This window comes from Myotis brandtii, unplaced genomic scaffold (genome assembly GCF_000412655.1).
Source record: "Myotis brandtii unplaced genomic scaffold, ASM41265v1 scaffold493, whole genome shotgun sequence".
Lineage (NCBI taxonomy): Eukaryota > Metazoa > Chordata > Mammalia > Chiroptera > Vespertilionidae > Myotis > Myotis brandtii.
Genome location: NW_005368827.1, coordinates 2,664,659 through 2,677,611, shown reverse-complemented (window position 1 = coordinate 2,677,611; position 12,953 = coordinate 2,664,659). Strand labels below are relative to the sequence as shown.

At 37.0% G+C, this 12,953-nt stretch overlaps 1 protein-coding gene across 1 annotated transcript in view; it reads right to left on the bottom strand.

Moving 5' to 3' along the window:
- Positions 1-12,953, bottom strand: part of LRP1B (low density lipoprotein receptor-related protein 1B) — a 1,756,854-nt gene that overhangs the window by 699,142 nt on the left and 1,044,759 nt on the right. Inside the window, exon 18 of the mRNA XM_014548045.1 lies at positions 5,884-6,000. Coding sequence (XP_014403531.1) covers positions 5,884-6,000 — 117 coding nt within the window. The remainder of the gene's footprint in view (positions 1-5,883; positions 6,001-12,953) is intronic.

Sequence of the window (12,953 nt, the reverse complement as noted above, 5' to 3'; positions counted from 1 at the left end):
TGGTTTGCCCTGAAGGGTGTCCCGGATTAGGGTGGGGGTCCCACTGGGGTGCCTGGCCAGCTTGGGTGAGGGGCTGAGGGCCGTTTTCAGACTGGCCACACCCCCTTCAAGTTGGGGGTCCCCACTGGAATGCCTGGCCAGCCTGGGTGAGGGGCTGATGGCTGTTTGCAAGATGGCCAAAGTGCCCAGTGGGGACCCTCACCCCATGATGGTGTGGCCAGTCTGGGTGAGGGGCTGATGGCTGTTTGTAGGCTGGCCAAGCCCCCCCAGCAGGGACCCTCACCCCATGAGAGTGTGGCAAGCCTGGGTGAGGGGATGATGGCTGTTTGCAGGCTGGCCATGGCCCCCAGCCACCCAAGCTCCCAGTGGAGGCTGGCTGGAAGCAGGTATCTGGGATTTATTTATCTTCTATAATTGAAACTTTGTTGCCTTGAGCAGAGGCCACAGCTGGCCAGGGCAGGCGGGAAGCTTGGCTTCCTCCATTGCTGGGGCAACCAAGCCTCCTGCTTGCTCTAGCTGGTGGCTGCCGGCTGCCATCCTGGTTGGGTTAATTTGCATATAATCGTTTTGATTGGCTTGTGGGCGTGGCTTGGGGCATAGCAGAGGTGCGGTCAATTTGCATGTTTCTCTTTTATTAGATTAGATATGTATCTTTATAAAATCGATGAGGAAATTAATGCTGCTGAAGTGTCTGAAGAATTCATGTTTACTCTTGAAAGAAATTTAAAGAGATAAATTTGTGTTAGCACCATAGAGGCAGTTAGAATTCTTATGGCCCTGTTGCTGGTGAGCTGGCAAATTCTTCTGGTAGCACAGAGCTCTAGACATGACACAGAGCAAAAGAATCAGTGGGAAGCGGGGATGTAAGGGAGATCAGGTAAGACGTTAACTTGGAGGCAGGGACTAAATTATAGGTATTAGGAGAGTGCTTCACAAACCTGGATGCGTATTAGAATTGCCTGAATAGCTTTGAAAATTACCTAAACCTGAGTCTCTATTATAATTCAGTTGGTGGTATACGGCATAATAAAGTTCCCCAGGTCCTTTGGGTTGGCTTGTATGTTTAGACAGATCAAAGAGATAAGTCTAAACCTTGGTACCAGTGAATGTGACCTTATTTAGACCAAGGGTCTTTGCATATGAAATTAAGGATCTCGAGAGGAGATCACCCTGGATTAAGAGTGGGCCATAAATCTAAAGACCATGTCCTTATAAAATAAAGAAGAGGGGATCAACAGAGATATGGGGAAGAAAGCCATGTGAAGACAGAGACAAGAGCTTCAAGTTAGGATGCCCTAGGCCAGGAGCAACAGAAGCCAATGGAAGCGGAAGAGTCATAGGAGGATTCTCCCCTGGCGCTTTCAGAGCAGGCCCTGCTGACAGCTTGGTTTTGGCTTTCTGGCCTCCAGGGAGGTAAGAGTAAAACCTCGTTGTTAAAGCCATCACATTTGTGGTAATGAGCTGCAGCAGGTCTAATCCTAATTGGTAGGGAATGTTGAAATCACAGAGTTTAAATTGTGTGGTCTTGGTTTAGGGCAGCGGTTCTCAACCTGTGGGTCACGACCCCTTTGGCGGTCGAACAACCCTTTCACAGGGGTCGCCTAAGACCATCCTGCATATCAGATATTTACATTACGATTCATAAGAGTAGCAACATTACAGTTATGAAGTAGCAACAAAAATAATTTTATGGTTGGGTCACAACATGAGGAACTGTATTTAAAGGGCCAGAAGGTTGAGAACCACTGGCTTAATGCTTAAGGGAGTGGACAGACAAGGACCTGCATGGGAGTTACATGAGGTTATTCTTTGGTCTCCTTGTTCTACCCTAAGGGGTTCTGCCATAGGACCAGCTACATGTCAGGAGAGGAAAGTCCAGGGGAGGGTAAAACCAGATGAGCAGCAATATGAAAGGCCAGGGTTTTAAACCACATGATATGCTAGGGAAGGAAAGGTCACCCTGGTGGCGAGGTCCCACCTTACAATACATGTTCCCCCTGTTTTCTCATTGCTGGGCACCTGGGGCTCGCTGCCCTGGTGACCATCTGTACCTGCTTTTGGTTCCTACTCTGCTCATATCTGCCTAACTGCCTACTATATCAAGTTGACATAAGAATGATCCTATCTAATAAAGAGGGAATATGCTAATTGACTGCCCCACCTTCAAAGATGGCAACACCCACAGCGGATAAGGAGGGAATATGCTAATTGACTGTCCCACCCTCAAAGATGGTGGTGCCCACAGCCAATAAGGATGGAATATGCTAATTGACTGCCATGCCCTCAAAAATGGTGGTTGAAAACCACTGGTTTAGGGTAAAAATCACATGAGGTGTTGTTCTCAAAACACAGATTCCTGAACTCAATCTAAGACCTGAATTGGAATCTTTGGGGGAGGAGCATTGGAACCTGGGTATCTTTGTTAGTAACAAGCACATCAGGCGATTACTATCCTCAAGCAAGAGGTTAGGGAAATGCTGACTAAGATCAAGGAACTAGAAGTTGTTTTTAATAATTTCTGCTGTGGCTTTCAATATACTTTGCCAGGGTTTGCTTCATTCCCCACTTTTCTGCAGACAAAGCCTAATCAGGGATGTACAAAAGACCTCTGTAAAAAGATAGATGCAATAGCATGTCACAGACCTACAAGAATACTATGAAGACAACCTAACAGGAGCCTTTACACCATTTTTTTAAAAAAATAATAACATTTAAATATAAAGGTGTGGGAAGAACAGAACAAGACCATCTGGGACACAAAGCATAAAACTGCAGGACAAAGGCAAGGTAAAGAGCTTCTGTTTCTTTGGTTTACATCTTTTTTTAATGAAAATAATTATTGTCATGTTGGAGAGTGAGAAACAAGGCTTTCAATCAAAGTAAATAGAAAAATTATCTTCATAGTAAGACAACTTATCAAATAATAAAGCATCAAACATTTTTGATCTCTGAATATTGATAGTCATTTTGGCATAAGAGGAAGACAAGATTGATAAAGCCTGGAAAAAGGAAAGTAAATTTCCCTAATTTCGAAAATCAGTGAAAATTTGGAAACTGTAGAGAGGTGAAGTTTAGGTATACCTCTGACAATAATTCTAAAATAAACGTGTTAAAACATTTTGTCAGCATTTATAAATATACTGTTTGCTCATGAATAAAATAAAAACAAGACATGGCAAACTAACTCTACTTTTTTTTTGCTGATACAATGTTTCCATAAGTATATATCATGAAAATGCAACGGAAGAGTACACCTGTATTTTAGCAAAGGTTTTTAGAAATCTCCTGATAAACAAGAAGAAAACATGTATGTAAGATGACAGCAAACCTAGGTGAGTAGTTGGTTCAAATCTATACCCGCAGTTCTAATTGCTAGGTCCGTTTTTCCCCAGAAGGATGTTTATAATTGCTCAGCGAAAGGGTCATGACTGTGTTTCCACAGCCTGTCGGGAAGGGGTTTTACGGTGCCTTGAAGACAACCAGCCCTTCAACAACACAGGCAGACCACTCTCCAGCTGTCCCTCAACCATTCATTCTCTTGTTGACTTATCCAATTATTTAAGAACAACGTTTATACACCCAGGGCCATTATCCAGAGTCTGTGTCATTGTGTTGCTGTGACAAAAGGGTTGGGTCGGAGAAGCTATCTCTGTAGCTCTGAGACCTCATTACCTGGTGATGCAGTGACTCACTCGGGCGTCACTGTTGGCCTTGATGACCACGGGCCCTTGGTTCCCACTGGGACCAAGGGAAAGTAGAATTGGGTGAGGGACTCTAGATTACTAAATGTAGTTTTTCTGCTGCTCTAAGAAATGCTTGCTGGGGATGATGGAGTTGTAAATTCAGAGAGGAGGTCAGAGATGCTGCTTTTATTACCCCCACTGGACATTCCTCCAGGCCTCCACCGAGCTTCAATGTTCTTTCTGTATGAAAGATACACTTTATAAAATTTGGCTACATTTTAAAAGCAAATATGGGACAACTAAATTTCACAATGTGTTCATAACCAGTGGTGCACTGAAGGTATTTTGTACTAGCTTGCAAGAGCGGATTTTTAGATTTTCAAGGATTCTATGAGTCAGTTGTTAAGCACACAGCTGTTATTAAAAAAATAAGTTTTATAAGTTTACAATTCAATAAATCATGTTGAAAACGAGGGCAATAAATCCTCAAGGTTCATAATTTCTTAATTATTTAGCTTTTCCAACTTGTGGAAATAATTGGAACATAACATAACAAAGACCATATAATACAAATCCACAGCTAACATCTTACTCAACATGGCAAAGCAAAAATTGTAATTCTTAAATCAGGAACAAACAGTGAAGTCCACTTTTACTGCTCTTATTCAGTATAGTATTAGAAGTCCTAGCCACAGTAATCAGACAAGAAGAAATAAAGAGCATCCAAATCAGAAAGGAAGAAGTAAAATTGTCTTTAGTTGCAGATGACATGATATGGTATATAGAGAACCCTAAAGATTCCACCAAAGCACTATTAAAACTAATAAATGAATTCAGCAAAGCAGCAGGATACAAAATATTCAGAAATTGGTTTCATTTTTATATACCAATAATAAACTAATAGAAAAAAGATAAAGTATCTAATAATAAATTTAATCCAGGAGGTAAAAGACTTGTATTTGGAAAATTCCTAACTGAAGAAAAAAATTGAAGATGATACAAATACATGAATGAATATGTCATGCTCATGGATAGGAAGAATTAACATTATTAAAATGTCCATATTACCTAAAGCAATCTATATATTCAATGCAATTTCTATCAAGATACCAATGGTGTATTTCAGAGAACTAGGATAAAACTTTCAAAAATATATATGGATCCACAAAAGATTTCATATAGCTATAGCAACCTGAGAAAGAAGAGCAAAGTTGGAGGTATCTTGCCACCTGATATCAAACTATACTACAAGGCTATAATAGGCAAAACAGCATCGTACTGGTATGTAAACAGACAATGGAACAGAATAGAGAGCCACAAAATAAACTGATGCCTAAATGGTCAATTAATATATGTCAAAGAAGACAAGAGCATACAATAGGGTAAAGATGATTTCTTCAATAAATGGTGCTGGGAAAATTGAACAGATACATGCAAAAAGTTGAAATTAGACCACTTTCTTAAACCATATACTAGAATAAACTAAAAATGGATTAAAGACTTAAAAAATGTAAGACTTGAAATCATAAAACTCCTAGAAGAAAACATAAGCAGCAAACTTTGATATTTCTCTTAGCACTATGTTTTTTTCCTTGGACATAGGACATAAGATTAAAAATAAATAAATGTAACTTCATCTGTGTAAAATGTTTTTACGCAGCAAAGGAAACCATCAACTAAATGAAAAGACTACCTCCTGAATGGGAGAACATATTCACCCAATGATACATCTGATAAGGGGTTAATATACAAAATTTATAAAGAACTCACACAATTCAACACAAAAAAAAAACAACCAAACCATGCAATTAAAAAATAGACAGAGGATCAGAATAGACACTTCTTCAAAGAGGACATACAGAATGCCAAGAGACCTGTAAGAAGATGTTCAGCATCACTAATTGTCAGAGAAATGCAAATAAAAACCACAATGAGATATCACTCTACACCTCTCAGAATGGCTATTATCAATTTATCAACAAACAACAATTGTTGGCTATGTTGGATCCATTTGTTTTAGCCTAGGAAATGGTACTGTCCCATGAATAGTATATATTCTGAAGTTATCTTGAAAGATATATTTAGACCCAAAAGGCTTGCTGATTTGTAAAGACATGAATAGCCTTTTAGGAGAGATTATAGTGATAGAATCTTCCATCTGACCCAGGATCTACTAATACCATGTTCACTCACAACTTACCACAAGATGTCATTTCATCTGCCTTATCACCACAGTCATCTTCCCTGTCACACAGCCATGCTCTGGGAATGCAGCGCCCGTTACCACAAGAAAACTGGTCCACCTGGCATGTTCTGGCTATGATGGTCAATTAATTTGCAAAGAATAAAGTTAGAGAAGCTTTAAACAACATTATAGATACATCATTCAATATCCCTTTCACATATACTAGTAAGATATTATATAGCCATATTAGATAAAATATTTTGAAAGTAAATTTTTATTTAATTTATGACAATGCTAGCTTGCTTGTCTTCTCTAAAGTTCACGTGCTTATGAATATTTGGTTGCATTAAATTTCATCCAACTTTTAATTTAAAAAAGAAAAGAATGTTGCCGAGCATTTACCAATAAACCAAGGAAACTTTTGCAGTAACGCAGGAGGAAGGATTTGAAAACTATCTCAGGATATCTAGTTTCTAACCAGAGGGCCAGAATTATCCTTTTCCGCTAACATCTTTAATGCATTTATTTCTTGATCTTTACGTGGTCCAACATGCAGAGAGCAAGAATTCAGAATATATATTCGAAACATACATTTAGGCCTAAGATGGATTTTTTTTAACTTGCTTTTCAGTACTGTTATATAAAAATGTATAATCTTTTAATCAAAGTACTAGTATATTAATGAACTGTGCTTTGGGCTTTCTTGAGGGTTTCAATGAACACACACGGAACTTTGCTTTCTACATTCGCCTAAGGCAGGCATTTAAAACTATTCCATTAAGAGGTTATGTTCTACAAGGAGTTTGATCCCCTTTTTCTCCTACAATCAGGTCAACATTTGAAAGCACAAAAGCCTAGAGAGCGTCCCTCTTTCCCAAGGCCTTAGGTTGTTACATTAAGGCAGCGGTTCTCAACCTGTGGGTCGCAACCCCTTTGGGGGTCGAATGACCCTTTCACAGGGATCGCCTAAGACCATCGGAAAACACATATATAATTACATACTGTTTTTGTGATCAATCACTATGCTTTAATTATGTTTAATTTGTAACAATGAAAATACATCCTGCATATCAAATATTTACATTACGATGCATAACAGTAGCAAAATTACAGTTATCAAGTAGCAACGAAAATAATTTATGGTTGGGGGTCACCACAACATGAGGAACTGTATTAAAGGGTCGCGGCATTAGGAAGGTTGAGAACCAATGCATTAAGGGTTGGATTTACTTTTGCTTTTTTTTTTTTCTTTTGTCCCTCTAAGCCACAAATATACTAGTATCTTTCTTATTACCAGTATGTCATCCATTATTTCTTTTTATTGGACCAGAGAAAACAGATGAAAATGTTGGGAAGGATGTACTTAAACTTATTAGTATTGGGGTTAGATGAAGATAGGACAGATGAGGAGCAATTCAGTTATGGGCCTTTGTGGCTATGATAAGAGAACATTATTTAGATTGCATGTACATTTCCTCTTGTTTGCTGGGCTGGAGAACCATAAGGATGTGTTTCTTTCTCTCCACAACACAGTGTCAACTTAGGTACTAATTATTGGTATAAAATAGAATGGCTCAAAGCCAAGTCATCCAAGCACACTAAAATGGGTTTCTAAAATCTGGTTTTCAGAGATCATTTAAAATAATTTCTTAAAAGTCATACCCTAGTATTTCCTTTTAAGCAAAGTATACCTGCAATCTAGAGATATATATCCTTTGTTAGTGAATACTTTAAAAGTTCCTAGAGAAAAACAAATGAAAAAAAAATTACTGGCTTGATTTGATGTATTGGATTGGATATACCATTTCTGTTCTCAGTGTCTATATGAAGAAATATCAGAAAATTTATTATATTATATATATTTGCTTTGCTTATGTGGATAAGGGTCCTGAATCAAATATTTGATATAATATCAGATTTTTCCCCTTTTTACATATTGATTGCTTTATACTAATAAATTTTCAGTATCCCAACAAGCATGTATGCTTCTGAAGTTTGCAATGTTGAATTTCAAGTGGGATTAAATATTTCTATGTTGTCTCATTTGGCCAATTCTACAGATCTTCTATTAAATTATTCCAACATTTAGATTAAATCAACAAAGTCCCTAGGCAATTTTAATTCAACTATGCCTACTTGAAAAAACACACGCATATATTTGTCTTAGCTTAGAGAAAAAGGAAGATGTTGGCATTAGTTTACTTGGTGGTAAGGGGAGGGCACAGAGGTATGAAAAAGATTAAAATTTTTTTTACACATCTTTGTATTGTTCTCTGATTGCAGTAGATACTTTTTAACTTTTGAGTGTTAAGATAAATGTAATGGAGCTCCCCCCCCCTCAAGTCCTCTTCTCTTCCCTCTTTCCTCCTTCCTTCCATTGTGCCCCCTCCCTCCCTTCCCTCTTTTATTTCTTCCTCTCTCCCTCCCTACCGCCTTGCCTTTTCTCTTGTTCTCTCCACTTTTTCTTTCCTAAATCTCTCTTTTGCTTTTTAATCCCCTACCTATTTCATTTCTTAATTATTTATTGTTTTCTTGCTTTAAAGAAAAATATATTATCACAGATTTTATCTCCATTGAATTCTAATTGATCCATAGTAAAAATATATTAAACTTTCTAATGCAATCTTCTTTCATTTGAGGTTCTTATGCCCCTGTATTCTCTCCTGGTCTTTCAGGCTTAATTCTGGCACACCTTTCTTTTGTTAGGAATGCTATGGGGATGAGAAAGGACAGTGAGGAAAAATTCCTAAGAGCCTGGTGTCACCTCATTAACTCTAAAGCTTGAAAAACTGCTATAAACTATTACTGCAGAGTATTTACTGGCTTATCATTGAAGGATCGTATGCCCTGAAAATATATGAATTCATTGTCTGTTCTAATCTTAGAGAAAATGAGCTGTTTAGTTTACTGAGAAAATTGAACTGATTTCAGATGAGAAAGACGTTTCATTGCATAAATCTACAAGTACTGTCTGCCTTTATGATATAATCACATTGACTAAATTAGCACTTTCTAACCACTTGATTTGTAACAAGAAGACACAACCTGCACTTTTCTGATCTTGTTTCCATCAGATCTAAGTTAGTTTGGAGGTGAGATTAGCAGGGCTGCCCCAGAAGACTCTAATTTTGCGGCAAATGCTGCTCTAATGAAGAGGAAATTTACACCTCCTCAGCGGAATTGTTTATCTAGCAGAGAACCAGAAATTCATTGTCACAACGTGAATTTTGTCTCCTCATCACTAATTATGCTTCTTATGCAGCCATGTAGCAGTGAGAAATCCCACAATGCAAAGGAGCAATAAGAAGGGAGGAGAACAGAATTTAACACATTATTCTTAATCCTTACCTTTGCTGTATTTTAATCAGATCATTCTGTTTAAACAAAACCTGTTATATCAAAATGCTCTGTTTATCTCATATAACAAAGTCTGATTTTTTACTACATCAGATTTTCTTAATGCAACTACATCTGTCCAGTTTTAATTCATTCAAAATTTGAGGTGGATGTAAGGAGAACAGATATTATGTAATCTAACCAGAGTTCTATACTGTGGGAAAATGCTGGTCTGAAATTGCATAGGATTGAATCCAAGGATCTTCATGGTTACTATGAGGAAAAAAAAAGAATTTCAAATCTAACTACTTCTCATCTTTGGCTTCTGGGTCTCCCTCATAAGTAGACAAACTTTTTTGTGTGTTGAGGGAGAACAACTAACTGGGCCCTGACTGTTAGCTTTTTTCTGCCCCTGTGTCTGTGCTGGTTCCTCTTTCAGGCACACTCTCCAACCCTCTATCCTTGTTTCACTTCACCCTCTTCAATCTATGCCGATCAACCTTTTACTTTTCTAATAAAATATTTCTATCACCTGAAAAAATACAGGACATAATATCAATAACACCCGTTTGCCATCATACGGTTATATCAAATCTTAATATAATATTTTTCTATACTTGTTACAGATTATTTATTTTATTTAAGGGGAAAATCACAGTTACTCTTGAAGTCCCCTAGGTAATCATTTTCTATCACATGCAATCTCTTTTTTTCTTTCTAGAGGTTATGGCTATTCTTAATTTCTCTTTTTTTCCCTAGACATACTTTTAAAAATCCTATTCTTACCAATTTATATGTCAATAAGCACATATAAAATTGTTTTGCATTTTTATACTTCATTGAAATGGTATTTATTTATATTTGGCAACTCATTCATGTTTTTTTAATTGTTTTTGAAATTCATTACTATTGATATTTGAGTTCTAGTTTATTAATTTTAATTACAAATATCATTCCACTATGGGAATATAACACAATATATCTATACATTCCCCTGTAATGAGCATTTGAGTTGTTTTTATGTTTTCAGAATTGCCAGCATTAGGGGAGTGGAAATTTTATTCATGCTTCCTTGTGCAGAGGTATTAGACTATTAACCTAGTTTTGGAATGACAGATGAAGGCATGCATATCTTCACATTTATTGGATTTGGCTAAACTGACTTCCAATGTAGAAAATCACCAAGAATGTACGACAGTTTCTTTTTTACCCACAATCTTGGCAATGCTTGGTTTTATCAAACTTTCCTAATTAAATGGCCTGCATTGTTATTTAGGCATTATTCTTACGTGTTTTTAAAGGCCTAGCTTGGACATCACCTCCTTCAGAAAGCCTTCCAAGACATCCAAAGACTACATTAGTTGCTCTAATGTGCTCCCATGTGGTTTAATTTAGCGCCGTGAATACTGCATTAGAAAAACCTGTTTACATGTCAATCTCACCATCTTCACTCTTAGCTTCTTAAGGAAAAGTATTGTGTATTTTTTTTTCTCATCCTTTCTCCAGTGTCATGGTAAATATTTATTGAATTAATAGATTTCTGAGGCAGAAGTCCCAAAGGAACAAAATAGGAAATTAGTTTCTTGTAGGAAAGGATTTTCCTTTAGATATAAAGTAGTCACAATGCTAATGGCTACATGCAGTGGATTCAATTGCAAAATAATCCCCCTATGGGAAATCTTTTATCTAGGATACATGTCCGTGTATATACCTATACTGACAACTATATAGAAATGACTCAGCCAGGGAAAGTATCTATTGAATGTGTCATTTTTCCAATATTATGAGCAATGTGACCTATTTATTTTTGTAAAACAAAAAGGAAATACATTGTAACAAGACAACACAGTTTTCAAAGATAAAAGGTACATTTATTTTTCTCTTTATTTTTTATTCAATTTCTTGAGGTGTACAGTGATCAAAATGCCTGTCATGAATATACTGACAAGAAAACCTAGTACTGAGAGGAGGCACTTAAAGTATGGCCATCACTTAAACTGGCACTTAAGGTGTAAGCAAGTTGTGTGCTATTTCCTTGTGCATTAAAGGCCTAGAAAGTCTTAGAAATCTTACTAATTAGGATTGATTGCTGCATATGCTATCATATGCAGAATTTTCACTTTTACTACTATACATAGTTAGTTAACCCAAAATACTCCTTTAAAAATCATGTAGAAACAAGAGGATTTAAAAAATCAAATAGGTCTGGCCAGTATGCCTCAGTGGTTGAGCTTCAACCTATGAACTAGGAGGTAACAGTTCAATTCCTAGTCAGGGCACATGCCTAGGTTGCAGGCTTGATCCCCAGTTGGCATGCAGTGGGAAATCAATCAATGACTTTATCTCATCATTGATCTCTCTCTCTCTCTCTCACTCCCTCCCTCCCTCCCCCTTCCTCTCTGAACTCAATAAAAATATATTTTAAAAATCTAATGAAATAAAGGAGACATGACATTATGAATAGAGTCAGCAATACCTCTTATTTTAAGGTGAAAGCAAATCTATCTGTTTAGGATGTAATAACAGACTGTGATTTGAATCTGAACCTTAAGAGAATAATAATTGCACTGGCTTAGAAAGATGTTTCACTGTAATTATAATAAAAGGCTACCAGGCCAAAGTTAAATTAACCATACCTAAAATTCTAGCTAATCCTCAGATTGATATCGCCTTCCAAGACATCCAAAGACTACATTAGTTGCTCTAATGTGCTCCCATGTGGTTTAATTTAGCGCCGCGAATACTGCATTAGAAAAACCTGTTTACATGTCAATCTCACCATCTTCACTCTTAGCTTCTTAAGGAAAAGTATTGTGTATTTTTTTTTCTCATCCTTTCTCCAGTGTCATGGTAAATATTTATTGAATTAATAGATTTCTGAGGCAGAAGTCCCAAAGGAACAAAATAGGAAATTAGTTTCTTGTAGGAAAGGATTTTCCTTTAGATATAAAGTAGTCACAATGCTAATGGCTACAGTACAGTGGATTCAATTACAAAATAATCCCCCTATGGGAAATCCTTTATCTAGGATACATGTCCGTGTATATACCTATACTGACAACTATATAGAAATGACTCAGCCAGGGAAAGTATCTATTGGATTTACCATTTTTCCAATATTATGAGCAATGTGACCTATTTATTTTTGTAAAACAAAAAAGGAAATACATTGTAACAAGACAAGATACTTAGTTTTCAAAGATAAAAGGTACATTTATTTTTCTCTTTATTTTTTATTCAATTTCTTGAGGTGTACAGTGATCAAAATGCCTGTCATGAATATACTGACAAGAAAACCTAGTACTGAGAGGCGGCACTTAAAGTATGGCCATCACTTAAACTGGCACTTAAGGTGTAAGCAAGTTGTGTGCTATTTCCTTGTGCATTAAAGGCCTAGAAAGTCTTAGAAATCTTACTAATTAGGATTGATTGCTGCATATGTTATCATATGCAGAATTTTCACTTTTACTACTACACATAGTTAGTTAACCCAAAATACTCCTTTAAAAATCATGTAGAAACAAGAGGATTTAAAAAATCAAATAGGTCTGGCCAGTATGCCTCAGTGGTTGAGCTTCAACCTATGAACTAGGAGGTAACAGTTCAATTCCTAGTCAGGGCACATGCCTAGGTTGCAGGCTTGATCCCCAGTTGGCATGCAGTGGGAAATCAATGACTTTATCTCATCAGTGATCTCTCTCTCTCTCTCTCTCTCTCTCTCTCTCTCTCTCTCTCCCTCCCTCCCTCCC